At 33.2% G+C, this 27,913-nt stretch overlaps 1 protein-coding gene across 1 annotated transcript in view; it reads right to left on the bottom strand.

The window, feature by feature from the left end:
* Positions 1-20,979, bottom strand: part of LOC106136933 (monocarboxylate transporter 10) — a 96,008-nt gene extending 75,029 nt beyond the window's left edge. Inside the window, exons 1-3 of the mRNA XM_013337614.2 lie at positions 20,911-20,979; positions 573-1,289; positions 239-471 (exon numbers count right to left, since the gene is read on the bottom strand). Coding sequence (XP_013193068.2) covers positions 239-471; positions 573-1,210 — 871 coding nt within the window. The 5' untranslated portion in view covers positions 1,211-1,289; positions 20,911-20,979. The remainder of the gene's footprint in view (positions 1-238; positions 472-572; positions 1,290-20,910) is intronic.
* Between the last annotated feature and the right edge of the window lie 6,934 nt (positions 20,980-27,913).

Genomic DNA, 27,913 nt, shown 5'->3' on the forward strand with positions numbered 1-27,913 from the left:
TAATAAATTGCTTTCAGAGCATCGGCAAATCCAATGAACAAGTGAGAATTAGCATACATTTGCATTTCTATTTGTTTAAAGACTGTTATAAGCCAGAGCTATATGAATGGAAGTTCATTCGGTTCACTACGATATTGTAACATTGCATAATAATTTAGATTAGCTGTATTGAATAGGTAAATATTTTAAAAAACATAACCTAGTAGAAAATAAGAAAAATGTTTTTTCTCCAACTCACCATGTGTGTAAAGAGGTGAAACGCGATATTTGACAGCTGCAGTGCAAGCAATCGCACCAGTGCCTCCACCTAGCTGTAAACCATGTGATAGCACTTGCACGATGGTCCCCACCACGGTGATGGTCCATCCCCATCCTCCCTCGGGATAGTACCGGCGGGCGAGCGTCAGCGCCGCGCGCGCACGCAAAGCCGCCGCAGTTTCAGCACCCACCGTCGCACCAGCACTAGCGCACCTGATACACCATACACTTCAATTAAACACACTTATGAAGACTTGCCTGTTGATATTCAAAATAACAAGAGGAAAGTCCTCATAAACACTACGTTCACTAACCGCCGAAACTGTGTCACTTCCCGTGCAGCCTCATAACCTACACTCTTTGAACGCCCTCTTTCCGCGTAAGGTTTGTTCTTATTAGGTGTCTTAATTCTATTGGCACTGGCACCACACGTACATAACAAGTCTTCAGCGCGCAATCTTGGTGCTGCTCGGTATTTGGGTATGTACCGTTCCTGACAATCGCATTCCTGTGTTTTCCATGGAAGCAATCGCTGAAACAATGTCCGTCGTTTTGCCATATTAGACCCGCATTCGACCGTGGCTTGGCCCGTGTCCACTGAAAACGACTCATGACGTTTAACCCCAAACTGCCGAGTATCATATGTGATTTTTCTGCGTACATTTTTGTTGCCTGCGAAAGCGGGTATAGTAATCTGGGTATTGGAATCTTTATTATCTGCATTATGATTGGTCGACTCATTTTGTGGAGGAACACCATTTTTTATATTCTTCACTTCCGAATGAAGAGAGTTCCAAGTTGCGATTATCTGATCACGGTTGGGAATGCCGTTGAAATTAGGGACAGTATTTGAGTCCGGTATTTTTGTCGTTGTAGCTTTATGTTCAGGTTCAGCTGGAACAGGCGCCTCCCTGAGACGAGTAGGTAAGCTGTCACATCGGCGGAGTGTCATCGTCGTCACTATTATGTGGTACCATTTTTATGTATAAGTGATTTCTTCAGTTCACATTTCACCAATCTCAATATTTTACCTGTAAAACAGACAAACATATGTTTAAGTAAATCAGACCTTATCACACATACATATTACATACATCTCATTCGAGACTTCTTTAGGACAAAAATTTTGTTAAGTGGCAGCTGCTAATTAGAAGATTTGAACTTTCAACAACTGCAGAGCAATGCAAGTTTGCCGCCACGCGTGCCTTAATAATATGAATATCAAAACTGCACAGCCTGTGCCGTCGGGGCTCATAACCGACAGAGTACGGTACAACTTTCTGAACACGAACCGCCAAAAACTTTAGGGACATACGTTTGTATTAGACTTTTTTGTTTTGCTATTTGAGATTTTTGTAGATTTATCTATCCTTGTTTACCATATTCATTATATGAGTCGCAAAGTAGACCTCAAGCTCCGAAGCGTAGAGATGGAGCGTATAAACAGGAACACGCAAAGATAAGAGGGAGAGAAAGAGAAACAGACAATAAATAATCCGTTGAAAATTAGTTAATACTAAGTAGGTGGTATCAAATTGAAGCTTTTGAAGTTTCTAATTTGCTTATGAAATTACATGTCGCTTGAAATAACATACGAATACTTACAAGCATTGTTACAGCTATAATAATTGTAAAATAAGTTAAAAGTGTCGACATAACTGATGCCAAGTAAAAATAACAATAAATTCATTTATTTTACATACGACTTAGTAGCATGATGGATACTCGGCTTATCTGGATACTATTTGATTATACAAGGTAGAGTGAGTTGTCCTCAATGACAAAAAGATTTGCAACATAAAAGAGTTTACAGGGAAGGTTGAATTCTATCATTTTCGCATTACGCAAAACAGATATTATTCGGGTGAAATATTCAGGGCAGTTTATGTAAATAGTAAGATTTGGAATGAAGTAACATAAATTGAGACAGTTTATGATATTCTGAATGGCTATTATTTGTTGTACCGGATTTATATTTACCTCTTGATTTAGGCTGAGACTTCCACTGTTTGTCGCATTTAGAAACATACGATAATTTGATAAAATCAGTTCTTGATCAAAATCTATTTCAAAGACAAAAATTTACGTTAACAATTAATTTTTTAAATTAAAATGATGCATAGTAGTATTTTATACAGGTTCAGCTATTTAAATGAAATCAAAGTTAAAAACAAAATCGATAGCCATTCAACAGATGACACTTTGAAAGACGGTAAATAAATTCGTACATTTAAGTATCACAAGATCTTACATGGTAAGCAAGAAACACTGTTCAAGTTTCAGGCGATAGTCATCTTATAGTCTAACAATTTAAACGAATAAATCCGGGAGATTGGTCCGAGATCTTTAATTGCAGGTTTTCCTCTAGATCCATTCCCAAACATTTACGAATTGCCCAATTACTCTAAAATACGAGTACTTCTAAAGTTAGAACTCATTGTTCCTCTTAGGAATACCTATTTCTTTACACACACAAACATATTATAAATGTTAACTTATAGAAATTCTTGTAGGATTGTAAAATACCTAATCGATTTTTATATTTATGTAATAGTTGCTATTTCAAGTGCCGTGTGGTTCCCGGCATCAATACAGTGCCGTGTGGTTCCTGGCACCAATACAAAAAAAATAGGACCACTCCATCTCTTTCCCATGGATGTCGTAAAAGGCAACTAAGGGATAGGCTTACAAACTTGGGATTCTTTTTAGGCGATGGGTTAGTAACTTGTCACTATTTGAATCTCAATTCTATCATTAAGCCAAATAGCTGAACGTGGCCATTCAGTCTTTTAAAGACTGTTGGCTCTGTCTACCCCGCAAGGGATATAGACGTGACTGTATGTATGTATGTATGTATGTTTCCATTTCAAGAATAACTATGGACATTATTTTAAAAGAATTTGTAAATAAAGTTTGGATAAGATTAAAGATGACTTATAATGGTTAGCAAAAAATTTCCATAGCCTGAATTGACTGGTACCGGTCAGATCTTAGATTACTACTAATACATTTTTTAGTTTGCGATTTATTATATCATTTTCTTAAAGAACATTGACGTTTTGCAGTTTCTCGATATTATGAAATACGTAGCAGCCTTCTCTATTTTACGCAACCTTTCGAAGTTAATGAACTCATGGCAAAAACTTAATAATAACATTGACTGTTGTAAAATTTCACAATAACAACCTATTTATAAATTGAAACTTGAGTAAGCTGCAGAAAGTTTCAATTTGAATAACGAACAGGACCTATTTTAAGCTGACTTTTCAAATTAAATGGAAAGGTAACTTTTTACCTTGTGATTTTAAAAATAAATGGATGGAGATGAAAGGAGAAAATAATCTGGTAATTGAATGGAAACTACGATCTTAGCAGTGAAAGCAGGACGAAGTGCCGAACTTTGCAGACGTCATTTCATCCCTTTTGCTCAGACGTTCTAAGTCAGTAATTATATGCGAAGATTCTTTCAAGCCTGTGCCGTAAAATAAAGAATCATAGAAGCCAAAAGAATTCTAAAGAAGAATGCAATATTGACTTACAACGAACAACGTAGAATTTATTTTAAGCTTATTCCATGATTCATCCCAACTTCAATCCATTTGAAAGGATAGTGCTTTATAGGCTTCTTGTCTGTCCATAAGTAGTCTGAATAATAGGAGTCTGCAAGTAAAATTAATTAGTGTGATTTAACAGAATGGTAGTTACAAAGAACCTTTGCTTTCTGGCACCGCTTTGATTTTTGAAGCCCACCCATTTGGAGTAATTTCATAAAATAACCGCTAAAATTTAAATTGCAGCTGAAGGTGTATTAAAAATTAGAAATATTCCTGAAGAGTATGATCCAAATTGACCTTTAAGCATTTTAAGTCTTTTTTTAATGTGAGGTCTTCTTTAATTTGTACTTTGTCATAAATTGAAAAAGAGTTCAATAATTTCATGAACAGTCGTAATGTTTTGCCTGATTTTACCTTTTTCATTCACCACTTAGTGATCTCACAAATAACAGTGTGATGAGAGCAATAATTTTGTCAAAAGCAATCCTAGCGTGAGCTTCAAAAACCTAAAACTGATAAATAGAATCCACAGTTTAATGTTATCGCGTATATCCAAGTTCTTGGGATAATATGAGAGTAATCATATCGACAGTCAGTCAAAATACAAAACTAATTTAAAGTTGGCGAAGATGTATTCACATCTGTTTAAGTTTGAGTGAAGATAAAATGACACAAACGACGGTAGGATTGTTTTTCACTTTTGGCTAGTATTTAAATAGTTATCTTGTCATAAAACATGTTATTAATGTACTTTCTACTGGTCAAAAGCCTTTCCATATGGCATGAATTAAATGAAAAGAAATTATTACCCACCATGTAAGTCAATTACGGATAAATTGGTTATCAATTAGTAGAATTACGCCAAGGACTCTTTATCATATCATACCTAGTGGATGTTCAATAAGATTTCGGCAGGAGTAGAATAGTGCTTTATTTTTCGCTTGGGCTAGTCTAAATTTATTCAGACAGAATAGAAGAATAAAAGATTTCTAATTAAAGTAGAATATCTCTTAGAAGTAGGGTAGTGTAAATTTTACAAAGAAAGAAGAAAAATCGTATATTGTTTTAAATTATTTTCCTTTTATTTCATTTGGCTCCATGCATCTCACTGAAAGAATACCCCGGGTATTTGATTGTCAACTGTCGTAAAGAATCTCGTTACTTCGCAGTACTCCGTTTTTAGGGTTTGGCTGTTACTTTCAGATGAACAATTTAGAATATGAAGGCAAATTTTTATACATACATGCATAAAATCACGCCTCTTTCTCGGAGGGGTAGGCAGAGACTACCTCTTTCCACTTGCCACGATCTCTGCATACTTCCTTCGCTTCATCCACATATTTCAAATTTTTATATTAATATAAATTAATTAAATATACCTATTTGGTTAATTAATCAAAATAAGATTTTTGTTTGGTGATTTTCATATAAACATATTGTCACGTCTATAGCCCTTGCGGGGTAGACAGTGATTTTATCCTGCAAAAAAGGCTTACGACAATTATTATAGACGAGCCAAGTGAAATCCGTTCACTGGTTTTAAATGCCATATATGATATTGAACTTTGCCTTATTTTTGATATTAAAATGTAGAAACTAACAAAAATGTACATAAAAAATTTTCGGTAATGTATAGGGGTAATGTTAAAACTTTAAATAAAATCTTTTTTCAAGATAATTCTGTTACCTAAATAACTAGAACGGGGTCGTATTTTTACTTTTGTTAGTCACTGTATTTGATGACTACTATCAATCATGAGTTCACTTGTCTGTAAATAGGAATGCCAAATCTCAGCTAATTTATCACCAAGCCGTTTTAAGATAAGTGTCTGTTTATTATTCGGAACAAAACCGTCCTTTCCTTCAGTTGGATTCCGTCCCTGATTAATTTTGTAAGTCAAATTACATTGGGGACAGTTTTTTGTGTTTTAATTCTTGAAAATCTTTTCCTGGTTGGGTACAAATCTCGTCTTTCGACAATATAATAGACACACACATTTAACGCCTTTATCATTTACTCAATAGCTACTCAAATACCTAAACTCAATTTATTACATTTAGTTAGGTATTTACAGAGTAAATATTTAGAAAAATCGAAGACTTAGAAACTTTAATTTAGCTGGATAATTTATAAATTGTTAACGTAACTAACACATCGTTTAAAACAATACTTAGTACATTTTTTCTTCGCAAATCATCATAACTAATAATATAGATGGAGAATTACATTAAAATAAGCGATAATTTAAATCACGTGTAATAAAAAACTAAAAATCTCATCAGGTGAACATGAGGCCAGGCATTGACACTGCTCTATTTTTATTGTTCCCACCGTTTGATGTTTTCTCTGCACGAATGTAACACTCTGTCACAGAAACTAAATTAACCCTAGATACTACGTCCTGATGAGTTGCTCTTTGTTTTCCATTTTTATTTTGATTCACAAAAGTCACTGGCCTTGTTTTTTTAAATAATGTTTCACACCTATTGACATTATTTTGAAATATTCTAGTAAGAAACAACACACAATGAAATTTGTATATCTTCACCTGACACTTAGATGTAAGCACATACATTTTGTAATAGTACTCGTAAATTTGTAAGTAATAAATAAATTGAGCTTGAAATAGTTTGCAAGCCTATCGAGTACAAGAAAAATCCCGGCACAGGAAGAGAAGCAGCTGGCACACACTATGTTTTTTCTACGTAACCAGAACAGCATGAAAGAACATTCATGAAAGTAATTTAAAAAGACATACATATGTATATATTATATAATGCTTGTAAGTCTGCAGTAGAGTTTACAATGTATTTGGTTACGTTCGTACTCTTAACGGTTACACCACTGACATCAAATTATTCATCTTATGGGCGATTTTCCTGGCCTTCTGCTTCTACCTAGAAATGTTTTGATCACAGTTAAGTATGATTACCTCTTGCGTAAACTGCAATTTAAAGAGCTCTGTGGCTCGAGGTTCTTACTACTAAAGAGAAAATACTTGGAAGTTGACTTGAGTGCCATTTACAATATTAATATACCTACATCAAATTGAAACTATGTAGATCAACAGTGTTTATTATTTAAATTATGTATTGGATAAATAATTACAAAATATGGGGATTGTTTGTCTGATAGTGTTTCAATGATCAACCATTTCAATTCTACAAATAGATTTAATTGAAAAATAAATATATATCTTAATTGTTGGAAAACTCTGGAATAGTGGTCAATTATTAAATATCGAAATTGCAATTATATAGGTCAACGCAAAAAAGAGCATATAATAATGCTAAGAAAACAATGACAAGTCTTTGAAAGATGTCTTATTAACAGCCTCCCTGAGACTGAATGAGCCAATTTGTCTAAGCTCAAGCCTTATGCGTGGGTCAGGTCGCAAACGCCTTGTGTGTGATTTGACTCTTGGTTTCCATATAAAGTAATTTAGTTGCCTCGGATCAAATTGCGTCGCCGCATGTTGCGGTCTTTTCGTTGGTACAGAGTGTTAGCATATCGATCTACTCGTAATTCAAACCGAGGCTCCGATACATAGAGGCAGAGAGTGCAACTTAACACAAAGAGATGAGACAGAAAATTAACGTAAAACACATTTAGAAAGTAGTTAGTGTTAGGCACTTTTGAAAGTTTCATTTAGCTTGGAGTAGTAGTATTCTTTAAATCATATAACCTGATATTTTTCATAAAAGTCGGACTTGATAGGTTACTGTTGTAATGTCTTAACTTCAATGCTATACAAACTGTCTGATCCTGTTTAAATTACTTGTACTTATACATATATAATAATCTCGTACTTCGTTCTTTAAATCTAGCAGCAGTAAGTTTTTCCAATAATCGGTGGTTTTGCCTTTCTCACGGGTAAATACATTTGTAGCAATGCATAGCCTGTATCTTTTTACTTATTGCCCAACGAAGAGAATAAACTATTTATTAGAACAATACTGACTAATAGTTTACTTAGTTTTTGATGGTGAAATTTGATGTTAATTCATTTACTTTAAAGTAATCTTTAGTAGCATACCATGTAACATCCTCTCCTCTGTCATCTTTTTTGTGCCAACATAAATCTATAAATATCTGAATAAAGCTTTAATATTCGTATTTCAATAAATAACGTTGTAACGTCTATCGTAAAGTCATTAAATCCGTATTGTTTGGAATTAGTTTCGGAACGTTTTCTGCGTGACTTCAAGTCGAATTCAGCTGTTCCGATCAAGTCACAACAAATCAGGCGTGCCAATGCCCTTTATTTTCGACTTACAACAATAAACACTAGGATTAGATGAGTCTGTCGATGAACAACCGTTGTTATTGAAAGCGATGTTAAGAACTGATACTTTTTTGTGAGTCAAAATGATTGCGGCAAAAAATAATACTGGCTGTTAGTTCTAAAAATAGTTTCCAAGGAACAGAAATGTGCGGCGCATAATAAAAAAAACTCAAATTTTACTTTTCTATGTCATTGTTCTACAAATTCTTTGTAATTATAAATTTGGTATCCATCCAGTTGTACATTAAACCAGTTAATCAGATGTAAAAATACAATTTACAAATGTTTATCAAATGGAGGTCTGCTCTGCTGCAACCGTCGAAAATATTTCAATCAACGATTACATTGCTATACAGTAATACATAAATGTTGTAAGATTAGAATTTCAAACAAGCAAATCTTTACGTGATGCTTGAAATGACAAAAGATTACATTTACAGTGACCACCACCAAAATAGTAAAAATTAAACTTTATTAAAAAATATGAAAATCCTTAGATATTAAAGCCTTCCCAGATAAACATAATATAATTTTCCGGAATGAAAGTAAAAAATAAGTACTGAGTTATTACTGTATTCCTAAACAATAATTGTATAACTGTTAATTTCCTATTAATTCTCCTGACTGTACTGTACTTGGCATGGAGTATATAGGTTAAGAGCCCGAGATAACTCCTAAAGGACTTTTAGTGACATTGCACTTAGATACAAACCTACTTAAACGTCTCTAGAGAACTGATACTCTAATTTATTGCATTTCACAGTCTGGGCACATTTCTGTGGAGCTTTGATGAATCTTAAAATGTACATGCATAGATAAAATCACGCCTCTTTCTCGGAGGGCTAGGCAGAGACTACATCTTTCCGCTTGCCACGATCCCCGCATACTTTGTCCGCGTTATCCACATTAATTCTTCTATTCATGCAAGGTCGTTGGTTTCAAGTTCTTCTTGACTTGATCTTAATAAGATTTAAGTTAGAGTTTCGAGTAAAAAATGTAGATATGGTAAAGTACAAGAGCAATAAAACTAGTAGCAATAAAAATTATCAAAACGGGTATGTGTAATAGACATAATTTCACCAATTCTTACAGCATATGGAACTTTGAAATAAACAGATTCAACTGGACTGCACTATGACGAGTGGAATAAGATTATATGTAGATAGATACATATAGATAACGCTATTTATTTATACCTACTGTGGTGCAACGGAATATGTTAACATAGTAGCAATCTACTCCAGTTGCAATCGTGTTTGGGATGTTATATGCTACAGTACACATTGGTTCGTAAAATAAGACCAGTTTATGAGATCTACCTCCAATTTTTAATTTACTTTTTAATAATATTAAGTTCTTGATTAATAGTAACATACATACATCAGTTAGTGCCAATCATTGGAGAAGGTCAAGTTCAGCAGTGAATGATTAAGTACATACATACATAAAATCACGCCTCTTTCCCGGAGGCAGGAGGCAGAGACTACCTCTTTCCACTTGCCACGATCTCTGCATACTTCCTTCGCTTCATCCACATTCATAACTCTCTTCATGCAAGCTCGGCGGTTTCGGGTACTTTTGACCTGACCCTTTACCAGGACGTCTTTAATTTGATCAAGATACGTTCGTCCAGGTCTTCCCACTCCGACCTTTCCCTCCACACTCTCCTTATACATCTGCTTAGTCAACCTGCTTTCATTCATTCTTGAATGATTTAGTTATAATAATTTTTACTAGAAACTGTATATTCCCACGTAATATTTGTATAATATTTGTTATATAACAGTTATCTCTATTCCTTATCATCCTATTTAATAACCCTTTTGTGAAAAAACGTTGGTAAATGCAAGATGACCAACAGGAAGACTTTTTATTATAACACTAGTTGGTTTCGAAGTCGTAAAAGAAAAACGTGCAGAATATCTAAAGGACACATTAATATTTGATTTCATTAATGAATCTTGCTAGGTGTATCGCTGACTACTGTATGTATGAAAAGTAATTGTATCAACTGAAAGGATAATAATCTATTGATTCGTATTTTAGGTAATGGGCTTACAGTTTGTCATTAGCTCTGAATCTCAATTCCGTCATTATGCTAACCTACTGAATGTGGTCTTAATCTACAAAGCGCTTACAATAAAACCACGACAGTCGCTTGCGACTTAATCAATCTCCTGTTAGCTATCCAGATATCAATGCTGTTCAATATTCCTTGTGAGATAAATCAAAAAGTCACTTTGCACCAAAGACAAACGTAATAAATCTGCAAACTAAGGGAAGATGAGCTGGGAATGGCAAGAATTCAAAATGCAGCGTTATTATTGCCGATTCTCCAAAGTTTCAGGAGCACAGAAATTTCCGATAAGAAGTGGATTCCTGTAATACTCCTGATTTGTGAGCTCTGTGGCAATTTCCAACTTGCGTTATCTTAGGAAACATGCACATATTCCTATCTCATCTGATGTAACTTCAACCAAAACAAAAACTAAAATATTTGGAATTTTTCGACCAAATGAATTAATAAATAGTATTTTATCTTATTAGGAAAAAGAAATTATACAGGCAGACATATTGATAAGGGTCGCGGCTTATTCCTTTTAATATTTTACATTACATCAGATCTGTGTAACGGAATATTATGAGCTGACAATGAGAGCAAGTGAATGCAACTTTGCTATGTGCATTTATTTGCACAGAAATATTGCTTGAAGCCCAGACGGGCGCACGTTAATATGGCTACTATTCAAATGTATGATTCAGAGATGAGAGAAGGCATTGGTGCTTAATTTGCATTATTCTTATTGCAAGTCTTAATGAATAAAATTAAATGTGTAAACACTTGCTACTACTGGTAGAAGAAGAAGAAGAAGAAGGCTAGAAATATAGTTAAACTAGCTGACCCGCGCAACTTCGTTTGCGTGTATCCCGCTACTTCGACAAATACAGTCAACGCACCAACACATATTGGATACTAATTTTCAATTCACAATAATTTCTCTTTCCCTTAACCGCGTTTAAAATATTAAAATGTTTTTTGGTTTCTGTGACTCTTCTTTGATCGCCCCTATCAGTTTTTGGAAAAAATATTTAAGTAATGTACAGATTTTTTTTTTTGTCTTATATGTATAGATCAAAGTCGTAGTACCTACTTTTTAATATTATTTATTTTTTATGTACCGTTTTTATAGGGACGCTGCCCCCGCCGCCGCGGCCGGCCCGTACCGTGCCGCAATACTAATATCGTGATATCTCCTAAACTATATGTCTAAATAACACACTGTAAACTGCAAAAATAATCTAAATTAAATGCTCGTGATGATGAACTTACTTATTTTGATAAGGATATATGTATTATTGGTTATATCACCAGTTAAACATCACCCAACGAATTAAATGTTTTTTTAATACAGAAAAGTAGTTTTTGTGACTTAAATAAAAAAGCTGGATATATGTCATCGCGGACTTTTTTGTAGAACTAATAAAGACAAATGTTTTTGCTATACATTGTTCTTACTTGTATCCAACGGTATAAGCGGCGCACGCACAAATGCAATCTTCAATTAGATTTTTTTTCTGACTTCTTGGACATAAATCGCTATAACTCAGCTAATATAGTTTCAATGTATTTCAATTATATATAAAAACCTGTCGGAGAAAATACTCTTTCTATTAGTGAAAACCGCATCAAAATCCGTTGCGTAGTTTTAAAGTTTTATGCATACGAAGGGACTACAGACAAAATGGGCGACTTTGTTTTATACTATGTAGTGATGATAGTGGTGGTGTTTTCAGATTTCGATGCAATAGTTGGCGGTTTATTTGACGCTACTCCGCGTTATGATTTTTAATGCATTTTTGAAAGTTTCTGGTGATTTTGCCATACGTTGTTTCATACATCATCTTCAGAAAAGATGGGGAGACTTATTTGGAAACGACGAAGACTGCACGTCTGCTGAATACACATAACTATAGAATATTCTGGAATTTACACTTTTCTTACAAATAGGTATCGTCTGATAAACAAATATATGCAAATGGAAAAAGACGACATATTTTAAACCTAAATACGAGCTTGATCGTAAAACAAAGTAGATATTTTTCTATTTTTGTCTTAATCAAACAAAAAGGCTTTATTACCGTTAATTATTGTGTTTTCACAAAAGTATTAAGTACAATTTATTTTATCGTCCTAGATTACACGGGTAAAGTTTTATAAAAAGGTATTCGAAAATTCACATAAACTTAAAATTATTTTGTAGTAGATACAGCAGTAGGCCGTAAACTACACCTTTGAGACGATTATCATAAGCATATTTGATTATAATGATAACATTTTATCATCGTTTACTAACAATTTTTAAATCTTAGCTTCATCGTTAGGTCATCTGAAAGACATTATTAATGATAGATAAATATATTGGAATTTAATCCTGAACTGACGTGACAGTATGAAAAAGATTTATAAATATGGATGAAAAGAAGTTTGCGAGGATCGTGATAAGAAGAAAATGTTTAAATTTTTTGGGAATAGGCATATATTATTAAAATTTTGGTTTATAAGCGCAGCCTGGGGTCTTCTCTAGAGAGGGAAGGATATAACCGGTATTAACGTCTGTAGGAAGAAATTATATTCCAACTTTAGTAGTGTTGAAAATAAAGGGCTCCTATGTGTGATTAAATTCTGAAAGACTATTGGTAGGTGAATGGGTTCTGTTTAGAATTCATAGCGTGGCTATTGTGAGAGCACATTCCGCAAATTGCACACTAGTTCCATACCGACCTAGTGGCGCGGCCTGCCCTTGCAAATGCATTCTTTCTCATATTTAGTCCATTTGTTCCGAACCGCATTATTGTGCAGTACTTTTAAAATGTAACGACTTGATCCGATAGTCGCTTTTAATATAGATGTATTGAACTCTTGCGTTTCTGAGTACCTATGTGAATTAACACGAAAAAAAGGAGTTCTACGCGGGCGGAGCTGCGGACATAATCACAAGAACTGAAAAGAAAAATCAAGAACATTAAATTATATTGTGCCGTGTGGTTCCCGGCACCAAGAGAAACAATAATAGGACCACTCCATCTATTTCCCATGGATGTCGTAAAAGCCGACGAAGGGATAGGCTTATAAACTTGGGATTCTTCTTTTAGGCGAGGCTAGCAACCTGTTACTTTATATTAATCTCAATTCTATCAATTAACCAAACAGCTGAACGTGGGCTATTAATCTTTTCAAGACTGTTAGCTCTGTCTTCCCCGCAAGGGATAAAGACGTAATTATATGTATGTATGCATTTAATTATATCCCGTACAATCACATATTTGAAGTCAAGTCAAAACGCAAAACCACGCCAAACCTCTTGTGCAATGGGAAGAAATGTCCAAAATTCGAAAGTAGAACTAAAAATGCAACTTGGAACATGCAAGTATAAGAAAGAAATGAACATAAAATTTGATATTCACATATATCGCGTGAAACATACTAGATTCGGAACATATGAGGCGGACAACCTACTACAGAACTGATAGATTACTTGGACAAAAAGAAACAGTATTCTGTGACACTGATGCATACATTAGTGTCGGGCGACGAAATAATGTTTAGGGTTCCCGAGCCAAATGGCAAAATGGAACTAGGAAAATGCCGACTCTAAACGGTATTTAGTTTCGCTGCGTTCGTTCGTATCACTTTTTCTTAAAAATATTTTCAGTTTTGATGTACCGTGACTTTTTTTTATTGATTATGGGTCAAGTAGACAAGTCAGGACCCTTTTCGTTTTTTTTTTGTTTCCGAAGGAGAAATCCTTTTTACGGGCCAGGATTGTATGATGATTAGGTCTTCAGGCTCCTGTTCAGAGTGAATGAATTCTCAGGGAAGCAAAGCCCAGGGATGAATCTAAGTTGGAATATAATGTATTACATACTTTGTTTACTCATAGTTACTTAACATTACCCCCAAAGTTTCGCTGTGAGATTCAAACACTGTTATCGATTACTCTCACAAATCGAATCGAATACTTTTACAAGTCGCCCATAGACGATCAAATTTATGCACATAAAGAAAAAAAATAATGATCCTATCCATGACCAACACATCAATCAAAAAGACCAAACTTTTGTGTAACAAATTTCGTTCAAACAACTCGACTAAACAGATTCCCAGGCCATTATTTTCGCGAAATTAGCTTCCTTGTTTATTTAAGGCTTAACCTTCACTTTGGGAAAAATATATCATTCTCATAGAATTATAATAAACCTTACGTTTTGAGTATGTATGTATTGATAGTCTTTCATGCAAAATGGATTTGGATGAAGGTCTCAGTTATATTGCTTAAACGAACAGTCATATTAGTTTTTTTATCAAGCGAACAAAGCAGCGGGCGAATTCTAGTGAAAATAAAATAACCCATACGCGGTAATTACCTTCTTCATTCAATGCAATGATTTAGTTAATCCTACCTTAGTGCAAATGACGTTGACAGTAAATAAGTCACGTTTAAAATACTCTGTACTTCAAATACCACAAATATTTATTTGTTTCTTAGTATCCAATATTTTATTCATTGAAATTGTAACCATTAGTTCTGACTACCGAATTATGAATAAAGACACATGTCTAATAACATACTGAGCAAAGCTGACGCATTGATAAATCCATTGATAAATCACTAGAAACTTACAAAATGTAACTAAACCTTATCTGAACCGTTCGATAATAACGTTTATTCAACCCAGTAAACACAATCACTAATTACACTCCAAAATTCATTCAAAACATCGTTGGCACATCGCATATTCAATATGGGTGGTCACGTATGGTACCGTTGTCTAACTATTCTGATCACGATCTGCGTAAATTAGCTGCTATTGAAGGTCGTAAGGTGATATGAAAATTGATGAAAATAGAAAAATGGAAGGACAAAGAATAGGGAATGGAATGTTACGATACGAGCTGGATATGGTTATCTTTATTATAACAGAAGATAGAGTAAAATGGAAGAGTCTTACGTGGTATGCCAATTATTTTATTTTGTGACATAAAAAAACTGTTAAGCATCCTTGATATCATTTACGAAGATCTATGCAACGACAGATATGCCATGATCTTTCCATCTCTCAGTTGAGCGGAGTCTTACTAAACGAAATTTTACTTTTCGAAATCTTACCGTACTACACATACTTTCCAGATTTCCTCCTACATAGCAGGCACTCTCTTAATAAAATGGTGTGAAATACAGACGAAGAGACAGATGTGCATTTATTTCCATTTGGCTACTAAATATTAAAAAGTTTGTATAATAATACTCTTACTTATTTCACGCTGAATTATAAATATTTACCCTTAATTTCATCGATCGACAAAAGGTTTTTGAGAGGATTTCATGATGCATAATATAGTTGCACTGCATGGTATCAATATCTACTACATTCAAGAAAGAAGATTTACGAGCAACATTCAGAATATATTGAATTCCTCAGGTGTATTCGAATCCCAATACGACTATTTATCAATGACTTTTTGCGAATTACGTACATTAGTAAAGTGCTCACTAAACGATGCTAATACGGTGTGGAAAGCATTGTGAGAAAAACTGCACATTTAGACAACTGAATATGTAACCTCAATTCAATCTAAGCAACATCATCCGTAAGGTTACTCGTATTCACGATTCTCATTTTATCAGTTTCGTATTTTAAATAATCTTATTTTGTTTTACAAGGCATATAAAAAGAGGGAGAGACTAAGACATATGGATGTAGGTATATATTTTTAAATAGATTCTCTGACAAAGCAGGTTGACTAAGCAAATATACAATGGAAGTGTGAATAGGACTTTTGAAGTAGGAAGGCCTAGACGAACGTACCTTGATCAAATTGGATACGTTCTTGCAAAAGGTCCTGACCTTTTGCTAGACCTTTGACCTGTCAAGATTACCTGAAACCGACGAGCTTGCATGAAGAGAGTTATGAATGTGGATAAAGCGAATATGCTGGGATCGTGGCAAGTGGAAAGATGTGGTCTCTGCCTACCCCTCCGGGAAAGAGGCGTGATTTATGTATATAGATTCCCTGACTTACTCGTACATGCATTCAGAGTTTTCCAAAGGAGCAAACATCAAAATGAAGTTTAAAAATATATTTTTATTTTTGTAAACATTAAAAGATATTGAAATACAATAAAGAGACGAGATATGGATTGAACCGCAACTTTGTATCAAAGTCGCATTATATAGTCCGACAAAGCGCATGAGTCTTATTTGTGGAGTGCAATCAAAACTTGCTTGTAATGGACCCCACGGATCATACGGATACGGGTATTGGCTATTTCTATTATTAGATTTTTATGCGAACTATATAACTTTCAAAATTGGTAAGACTGTTTTTTTCTATGTTTATTAAACGATTTTAATGGTATGGTTTCATATTCATTAGTTCATAATCTAATGGGAACTTTAAAAAATTTATGGGATTATATATAAAAAGAAGAGATTTTATTACTATTATATGGATAGACTTATCTAAGACTCTGTCATCATAGATTCCTGATTGCATTTCGAATTGTTGGCTAGAAGAAGCTCGGCCAAACGTCAATGTAGTGATAGGCTACTTTGTGAAATGATTTGGCAAAGATGTTACGGTTGGCTATATGCCTGACAACGACCCTTCTTGATAACAAATAGACGTAAGTACTCAATTATCAATGAAGAAAATTATTGTCAAATGGGAAAAGATTAAAGTAATTTGCGAACATGAAAATTAGACGTTCAGACTTACCAAGCAATAGAAACACTAACTGAAATAAGAGATAAAGTGGGGATGCTCCATTTGACAAGAGCTTCTTCTTAAATATATGTAAGTGAAACCATGAGAAAATCCTCTGAACAAATAAATTGGTTGCACTTTCGGTCTCATAACTTTATCAGGCAGAATTTTATCTCTGGTACATTAAGCTTGTAGCTTGTTGCCTTCGTCATAAGAGCCACCTACTCAACTGCCTCATTTTTCAACGAAGCACATTTTGCGGAGAAATAAATTTAACCATCTTATGTGACTTTTCAAGATTACTTATTGGGTATGAAAAATTTTGCAAATATTATTTGAATAATCTATTTAAGACCAACTTAAAATTATTTGCAGTTGTTTACATGAGTGATAGTTACATACAATAACGATTTATTACATACTTTTTAAACGAAAAATAGTGGCTAGAAACAAATAACCCGCTTATTAGTGCATCACAACCGATGCCTTAAAAATATAAGGACAGCCTTCGTTAAGAAAACTTTTGTTATAAAAAATAAAAAACTTATTACCCACGCTACTAACATTTTAACTCTAGCTTCCAATACGTATTGGACGTTACTCAAACACAACAGAAATTAGTTTGCTTACGAATACCTAAACAAACTAATTTCAGTACCTAATCAAACACCTTTTGCAGTCGGCTGATTAGGAAAATTTATTTAGTCTGTATTTTTTAAGAATATGCATACTTTATATGTTTTTAAAAAATACTAGTTTTTTTTCTTCAAGTGAACGCCCATTACAGAAATATTCATTCGCTTTGCTCAGAGCTGTATGATTTAGTTTCTTCAAGATATTGCAGGCTTGAATAAGGCGAATCAATAAGAAAGATTTAGTGCTAGGTAGAGCATGTGTGCCAAACCAATTTGGCGAGAATATATTAATAATTGAAATTTGCATGATTATAGCCTTTTACAATTTCTACAGCAGAAATGCGGGGGCGTTTGCTCTGTAAACTACGAAGTTAAAGAAGTTTATTTGTAAATAACTTAATAAGAGGACTACGAGCACTTTCATGGAATTGAACCCACGCTTTCGATAGGATTGTGGATTAAGTGTCCACCTTTAGCATAAGCTATAAATATATAAAGGTAGGTAGGTAACGTTCACAGCGAATCAAGTAAACCTGGCCCGCCCACGATATTTCGTTGTACGAGAGATTTTACATACAGACTATATGACTGTGTGACGATCAGTCTATCCCACAGGAGGATTATTGTATTAGGGGCAGATACACGTGCAAATAAACGTGGCTTATGTCTGTTGGTGCCCTAAACAAACAGCACATGCTAACAGACTAAATATATGGTTCTTACATATGAAATTGGCGTTTGGTATAGGAGGAACAAAAAGTCGAATATTTTTTTAATACTATATTAAGAGCATTATACTGCCATAGTTATTGTACGCATTTGCAGAAATGTCAGGAAAATTTGTCGAAGGAGTATATGGGCAAACTAGCCTTTTCATTATCAACTAGGTTTAGTAAATGCCTATGACTTTGTCTACGCAATTCTTTTCAGGCTGTACCTTCTCATCAATATACATGAAATTTTGCATACATGCATAACCTGCGTTCCATAGAACGCTTCCCCTGTGCAACGTAACTTCATGCTGGTGTTAACTCGTTTAAGGTTTGTTTCAAACTAGAAATGCAAACCTTTTTCGAGAAATATGTATTCGCCTAAAATTTGATTTTGTAACGAGCATAATTAAAATTTGTGAAAGCTTTGGAAAGTTGTGATGATTGTTTTACTGCGGTAATAGTTGCGATCAGACAGATGCGGTGGCTTGTTGTAGGTGCTTATTTATCTATCTAAACTCAATTCTATCAAATCAAACATGTGCAGGTAGCCTTCAAGTCTTATGACTATAGGCATTGTCTTCCTATACCCCGTTAATGGAAAATGACGTGATAAATGTGTATGTATTTGTGGTGTTATTATACGTCATCACTACATAGTATAAAACAAAGTCGCTATTTTAGTCTGTTTGTCTGTATGCGTAAATCTTTAAAATTACGCAACGGATTTTGATGCGGTTTTTTTGTAACAGGTAGAGTGATTCAAGAGGAAGGTTTTTATGTATAATAACATTTATAATTTTGCACCCGTACGAAGCCGGGGCGGGTCGCTAGTAATAGATATATGAAGAACACTGCTAAAATGTACATGGTTTTTTATTTGCTATTATTTAATGATGCAGCCAGTATCAAACAGAATTTATTTCCGAAATACCGATTCTACTATTCTATTCTATCTACATAATCGGTTTATCAATTTTCTTTTTGTATGGCCTTTAGGTATGGCCAAAATCCTTTATTTATGTAAAAGTGATTCATGTGAAGAACCATAAATTTATATTTGTTAAAATTCCTGCAGTGGTTGTTTGTTGATCAGCGTGTTTATTTATCTGAAACCGAAGCTCGAATGTGTACCTGCCAAGTTTTATGAAACTGCCAAACAAAGTTTTAATGTAATTTGAAAGCTGCGAGATCGTAAATATAGAAGTAATAAAACTACCTCAACGTTTAAACTGACATTAGAAGATCGGACTGTGGGATTACTTGCAAATTATGTGTTAAACTATTTATGTATAAAAGTTATTTATTATGGTTTACCAAATAAATAACTCTGTCTAAATACGTACGATGCGTATCATTTTTTAATATTGTTCTCATGCAAGTGGATTTATTTGTAATCTTATATGAAAATATATTATTTAAACTTAATACAAGGTCTCCGGTTTAGGGTTGGTACTCTTGACCTGACCTTTTGCCAGGACGTCTCCGATTTGATCAAAATTTGCTTAGTCAAACATTTTTTTATTTTGATAGGTGACAAATAGTCCCGAGGAACAGTCACACGCAGTTAATTTAAAGAAAGAGTTGGTGACCCGACTAGAAAATCATTGTGATTAAGTAACAACATAGTTAAAATAACCCTTGTATCAAAATACTATTTCTAAATATAGCAATAGGTCAATTTTTAAGTTATCCGGAAAAAGCTAAGCAACTCATTTTGTTGACTGAACCATTCCGCGATTAATGCTTAAAGTTTTACAGATTACGCCTATAATTATAACTTATTGCTTTGACTAACTTCAGCAATTTTAGAAGTTTTCAAATATATACTCTTCTGGATAAAAAAATCTGAATTTGTAGCTAATTATTTTGAGAATATTGATGGAAATCGGATTTGGCCGAAACAACCTCTATAAATAAACCATGAGTAAATTATGTTATTAATTCGGATAAAGTACCAGTGATAAATATCTACACAATAGCTCAAATCTAATCATCCAAGTCCATTATTTTCTCTACAATATTAATGGCAAACATTAACTATTTATAAATAATACAGGTATTAAACGCGCACGTAACGTATCTTTATTTTATCTCGGACGATTCGAATCATGTTACAATGACTCGTGGTCACCGATCGACTACATACATTTACGTTACAGCTGTGAAATAATGCAAGAGTATTTCAAATGTTTGGTACTTTATCAATGTCTAAAATTAAATATAAAACTTTAACTTAAAGCTAGGAAAATTTAAATAGGTATAATAACTTGGACATATCCGGAAATTTAAGCGGATTTCGGATTCCGAAGATTTGCAGAGGAAGGTACAACATAACAAACATAACATAACATAAATCATGTCTATATCCCTTGCGGGTCAGACAGAGCCAACAGTCTTCAAAAGATTGTAAGGGCACGTTCAGCTGTTAACGATGAATTGAGATTCAAATAGTGACAGGTTACTAGCCCATCGCATAAAAGAAAAATCCCAGGTATATAAACCTATCCCTTACGTCGTCTTTTACGATATTCATCGTCCTATTTTTAAGTGCAGTAACCACACAGCGAAAGTTTTAATTACAACTCAAAAAGGCAACCAAACAATACGCCACCGAAATTAATCTGCATTTTTTACCACCAAACATAAACTTCGTTTTTTGAAATAAGAACTAACCAAATAATATAATATGGAACTTACCGTATACGGGAAAGTTGTCGCGGGCGGGTCGTACGCGCTTTACACACGTCTATCTGATGCCGCGCGCGGGCCAGCACTGCTTGATAAACACGCATTGATAGCAGACGCATTTGGCGCAGGGCTGCTTCTAGCTAATTGACCATTTGCAGGGTTGAACTTTCGTGTTACTTTTCAGTTTTACGCATTTTATTTTTGTCGAATTCGTCTTGTCACTTATTATATCATTTAAAACTTTCTTCCTACCTTAACGCAGTTATCTTTTTCTACTTTTTGTAAAATCCGTAGTTTTAATTTACTAACCCCACAACCAGAAGTTCCTTATAAAGCAGAGATGAACATGAACACAAATCAAAAGAAGTCATAAAGATGGAAAGTTGATACCTACTAGGTACATTTAAATTTGAACTACGGTCCGAGCTGGTCTTTGTATTGTGTACATAGATACTTAGATGGATATAGATTACACGTAAGTACCAACTTGTTTCAAACATTAAACCATTTTTATATTCCACACAACAGCCCTACTATCGTCTGATCCAATTGTTAAGGTAAGGAATATTCACTACTTGCATCCCTTAATGATTCTAAACATTAAACTAAGTGATATAGCTGATTGCTGTCATGTCTTTTTCAGTATATCTTATGAGTTAAATTCAGATAATACTGAAGTAGTTAATACGTTTTTGTCTTTATTTAGTAGCCATGAAAAATAAGCCATGAAATGATTGGATATTGTTAAAATTTCTCTAAGAACACAATGTTATATTATTTTAGTTTGAGTAAAGTTTTCAATGTAATATTTAGAAAAAAATCATCATACTATCAGACCCTGACTTTTTACCATAGGTATTATTTGTATTCCGAAAGTATGAATTTATGATATCTTACCCTCATTACTGGTACTGCGTGAAGTTCGGCCCATTTACAAGCAGTATGCAGATGACTTTTGCAAATGCATGTTAAGTGAAACATGGAAGTTTGTAGAAATATCTGGTTTTCCTCCACGCTCGCAGACGCGAACCGAATTAACTAAATACACGAGTAGATTTGAACAAGTACTTTGACAAGGACAATTTATCCTAAAATTATTCTTCATCTCCAGGCTCACGTAAAAGCTAGTTAATTATTATCTTGTTTGATGAACAAAAATGTTTTCACAAAACAAACGACTCAAGATTGTCAAGATCATATTTTTTCTATATTAGAGGAATAACATAAGTTTGAATCATATAATCAATCAAAGTTGTTAGCTTAAAAAATAAAACATCTTGATCACCACTAACAGAACCAAACTTTTAATTTTTCATGTAAAGGCACAAAGCGATTTAAATGAGTTATTTTCCAACTATATCTTTTGATCTAAAACTTTGACAAGAAAAAGGCTACGCTATCTACAAATAAAAAAATCATAAAATGTTTCTGCATTTTGACGTAAAGAGAAAACTCACAAACGTACTAACATGAATTTGAACCAATAAGAAATTGTGAATACAACGAAGACCAATCGATTTCTTAAAATCGTTAAAATATTGATTTAACTTAAATAAGTTAAGATCGATTACACTTGTTTATCTGTCGATTCTTTAAGTGTGGGAGCGGAACAGAGCTTCAAGTTATGCAGTTTATCAAGTTGCCGAACTCTTAATTAAGTTATGCAATTTCTTCCATAAATAAAAATGCAGTGCTTGTGAAATGAAAGTACTTAGTATACTGGTGACTTTTAGCAATGTTTGTCTCTGCAGTAATTCTTTTAAGGTACTTAAGTTAAACTGTTTTATTTATATATTAATAAGTAAATTATATATAATAAATTAAGATGTTTAACATAAATTAAAAATGTATTAAAACAGTACTTACATAAAATTAACTTATTAAAGCAAAGTAGTTCCTATAACCTTTAGTTATTGTTTGGAGTAAATACCTCTATAATACTACGTTTATTTTTAAAAATAGGTCTAGTTTATCCAAACCAACAAATTATGAATGCGGAATGGAACAAGAGCATAAAAATAAAAAAGAAGGGTTTTTGATCCCTTTGCTGTCTAAATCCTATGCCTACAATATTCTTCTAAAAGTAATTTATTTAGGTTCATAAAGAATTTGTCCTTTGCTGAGAATTTTAATTACAATTTGGGTGCGGTTTTGTTTACTATAATAAGAGCTTGTGTTTTTAGGTTCTAAGGAAAATTAATTATCATCACACAATAAAAGTAATTGTAGAACTTTCATACTGTAATGATGTGATTCTCGGACGGACTCTACCCCAAAAAGGATAAAAACGTTATGTGTATATTCTTCTTCCTAGTGGCATTAATCCCAGTTATGTTCCAACGTCTCTGAAGCCGAAGCCGCTGTACCTTTTTCTGGATTGAGTATAAATCAGGTTTTTACACAAAGGTTTTTACACCGTCGTACTTCCGCAACCATTGCAGGCGAACCTTGCTTTAGACTCGCTTTTTACAATATCTGTTAGAGAGAGAGAGTAATTGAGTGGACCTATTATAAAGTTTACATGGCACACGTGAGTCTGTGTTCCTATAAGTATGCTTTAAATATTATTTGTATGTCATACTAAGTAGCATATGTTCTTGTTTCGTAGAATCATATCGATGCTATATCACAGATTAAACATGATCACTGTCTCATAGTAACTGTGCTTGTTGCAGTTACACAGGCTACATATAAAGTGTAGGAAATGAGAATAAGATTAATTGGAAATGGTTTGGATATTGGCGAGGTAAACTTATATGTTGATGGACTACCATGGTACCTTTTATACTAAAGCCAATAAACTATTATTAACTTTAATATAAAAGGTACCATACTGAGGTATGATATTACTGAACAATGTATTTTTAATCCTTCGCGATTCGGGATTAGCGATCATCCTGTGACTAACGAAGAATGTATATAGTAAAATCAAGTGGCAACTAAAAGATATAACTAGTCCTGTAAAAATTCTTTAGGTTTAGTTAGAAGCACACAAAGTATCATTTATATGCTGCCTTCACACCTCTTTTCGTTCGGAGTAGGCAGAGACCACAGGTTTCCACTTGCGACGATCCTTGCTTTTTATGTTGCTTCATTCGCATTCATGCAATCTCATTGGTTAAGAGTACTCTTGTGTTGGTTCAACAATTACAGAATTTAACGAAAATACTGAAAACGCCGGTTATATCCTATCTGTAATTAAAAACGCGTTAATTCTTTAAAAAGATGAAGCGCAAAATATAGCAAAAATAAAGTAAAAGAGCAATTTAGCGTTAACACTAAGTGACGCGCGGTAATCGAATCTACCACGAGTCATTTACAGTATCGGCTTGATACGAACTGACGGACGGCCGCAGTATCGTTTTCGATAATCTATATTCATGAAAAACTGATTTTTATTCAGCCCTCGTGCGTAGGAATCCCTTAGATTTTTCCATTTGAATTGGAACCCTGCAGGTCAGATAACATCAATGACATCAATTTGCTATAAGATATATGTATGTATGTAGGTGGATTGTCAGTCCGAGTCAATTTGAATATTAAAATTTAGTAATTTATTCTCCAGATATTTATATATATAAAATAACTTAAGCTATTGTACACATTTGAAAATGAGGTACCTTTATGTTTTATTACAAATTTATATCTCTAGCATTATTCGAAAAATGTTCTATTTAAAAAATCATAAATGTTAGTCCATCTATGAAAAACAAAACATCCGGATTGCATTTAATATATTTGTAGCCTTTGATGATAAATTGTAGGTATTATGCAACCTAAAAAAAAAAAACTTTTACCTACGATATGTTTTGCAATGTTAATTAAAACCAACAAAGTAGCAGTTAACAGTAGCGAGTGGCTCTTGACAAAATGCCTTTGTTATGATAGTGAACGGTCGATTTTAATTTGCTGATTAGGTCGCAGTAGCACTATTAATGATTCTGAATAAAGAAGATTTATTTTCAAAATAAGATACAAGGTATCGTTTATTGATATAGTTGACGATGGATATAAAGATTTTTTAGACTATTAGAACAAAGCTTACATTAGAATAACATAGCATTTTGAATGAATGAATAAAAGATTATTAGCATCACACAAATATATCTTACACTAAAGTACTTAGTTAAAGTAAAAACAAACAGTTGCCTAAATTGTAATACTAGTTTAAATACTTTTTCATGTCGCAGGCACGAATGAGCTAGGAGAGTTATATATTCATTTCGATAAATAATGTCTGTCAATTAATTTATTTAAAATATGTAAATATTAAACTTTTTAGATGAGAACAATCGTTTATAAATAAAGGAAAAATCAGAAAACAGAAAATCTTAAATAATTTTTAAAATTTTAATTTTTATTAAATGGTACTCATAATGATTAAACTATGTGAACTCTATATCGCAGTCTAAATAGAAGAATTGACATCGTATGTAGTGCAAGAGTTTTGGCTCAAATCCATGAAAATACAACAATCCGGGCTGAGTTCAAATAAAACATTGACCAACAATTTAAAAGTCTTTTTGATATCTTTAATGCCAATTTTTAAACAACATTTATTCGTAAGTGTTGTCTAAAACCAGCTAAGTCATTAAATTTTTTTTAGGTCTTGTCTGGTAGGAATCACGTGCAGTATCACTATCTTTAGCGGGCGATGCTCCGTATTAGTCAAGAGCCAAAAATACTATCTAGAATATGATTTTATGATTAATAACACTATTGTCATATTTTAGACAACGTTTATTCGTAAGAGTAAAAAATAAGTAGGTTTAATATTATAAGAAAATTTGCAACAAAAGGGTCTTAAAATTTTTACTGCCTGTTAAGTACCCATATGTTACACCTTTATCTGTAAAATTTTGGTTTTATTATGGTATAAAAAATATCAGCTGGGCCGAAATGCTCATAATTTTTTAACTTTATTAAAAAAGTAAGCTCTCGATTGTTGATGTTATTAAAATTATTGGTTTGTTCATGCGCTCGATTAAGGCCAAGATTTTATTTGTCGAATTATTGTTGTTAGTCAGAGCAAACATTTTAGATTGAAATATTATTGACTTACATTTAACTGGAAATTGCCAGCCTTTCTAGCCATTAATGTGGAAAGGAATAAACAATACGAATATCAATATGTCAAGATAAAAATTTTATTTAAAAATAACTTATTAGGATAAGACTAACTAAATAATTAATAAGACTTACTTTTTTATATTTACCAATTTTACCAATATTTGCCAAGTTCAAAGCGAGGCGGACTTTTCTCGGCGAGTGAAAAAATCGGCATGTTTTCTAACTGTTGCCATGATAGTTATCGACTAAGATTAAATTTTATATTTTTTATCCTGTAATTTTTTATTTTATTATTTGGCAACAATCGATAAAACAAACTACCCAACATATCATATTTTGTAGTTTAACCATATTATACATTAAAATGACAAATTTATCTTAAAATATAACGAGTAATCTACACTAAACTACATTCTTATTAAAACATCTTAAGTTTAACTACGGCGGACTTTTTCCTATCTTTACGATGTTTTTCCATTTCAAATATACAACACTATCATAAAAATTTTATACCCGATATTATTGCTTTGTACTCAATTACTGAGTGACCAAGTAGCAAATGTTATCACCTTACATTTCATCATCAAAAGTACCTAACAGCTTATATTAACATTTTTATTCCTCGTAGAACAAACAGAGCCGAAAATCATAAACTTGTCAGAAATACTATTATTTGAATAGTATTGTAATACGAGATATGTTTCTTATCCGTAAAAACAATTATTGCCATAACTGTAAAACATCGCTAAGTCGTAGTTCTGTACCTAATTCTAAGACTAATGTATCTTCACTTAGTCAGCAAATCAATAAATATAAATTTTAATAGTCTACGCACAAGATACTTATGGCTGGGAATTTCCATGTATAAACATATTGAACCAATAAGTTTTTTTGGTTATCATTTTTTGTACGAACTCCTATAACAAAGGAGCAAATTATAGCTATGAGTTGGTTGTCAGATTCAGCGAGAAGATTCAATATTTTATTATAATTCGTACACGTCTCGACATATCGTCCCTAACTTGTTTCACGATCCCTTCATTTTCAATTTTTCTTGAATAATTCAACGTTCGCTGGAGGATTTGAGATGTTATTGTAGAAATGAGTTGTCTCGTTAGACCGTGTTAGGTGCGCGTGAGTGACAATTTTTATACTGTTTACATTCCAGCTCGATATGACAAAGTCAAATGTGACTTGTGAAGCTTTTCGCTTGTGTCGTGAGTCCAAGGTTTTTGGTCATGTAAGTACTTGTGTGTTGGATGTGTGGTGTCCTACGCCATTGAGGTATATAATAAAGTATTCTTCTTCCTCCTTTGGACATCCTCAACTCTGTGGAGTAACATAGGACAACCGCTTCTGACTACTGAAATGTGTTTCATGAAACTTTGCAGTAATAATTAGGTAAAATTTATAGAGATTAAAGGCGAGTTAAAACACAAAAATAAATTGATCGAATTTAAATAAGGCGGCGGTAATATGACCTATGCGCAAAATGAATACTAATGTAAAGTTTAACAATTTTTTATTTACCAATATATTGATTTTTACTAGCAGAACCCTTAAAAAAGTACCTAACCCCTACCTTTATTTTAGAAGCTTTTAGCTCTCAGCCAACATCGAGCGCACACTAGTCTTTCAAATCTGTTATATCAATCACAAGTAATTGATATGTCAATAGAAGCTTAAGCGTTTGTGTGTGAACTTCAAAATCTATGTAATTCGAAGCGATGTACAATTACAAAATTAAGAAATATACCATATTTAATACAGATACATGTAATCTTGCGATAAAACAAAACTGTAAAGAAAACAATAATTACTCGCTAAATGTTTGTTCTAGGGCGAACATTTACTTTCAAAAGTTTGGTAATATGAACAGAACGGCGCTTTGAAACTTAAGGATAATTTAAATAAATTTTAATATAAATGTTCACGCCACAAA

This window comes from Amyelois transitella, chromosome 8 (genome assembly GCF_032362555.1).
Source record: "Amyelois transitella isolate CPQ chromosome 8, ilAmyTran1.1, whole genome shotgun sequence".
NCBI classification, from domain to species: domain Eukaryota; kingdom Metazoa; phylum Arthropoda; class Insecta; order Lepidoptera; family Pyralidae; genus Amyelois; species Amyelois transitella.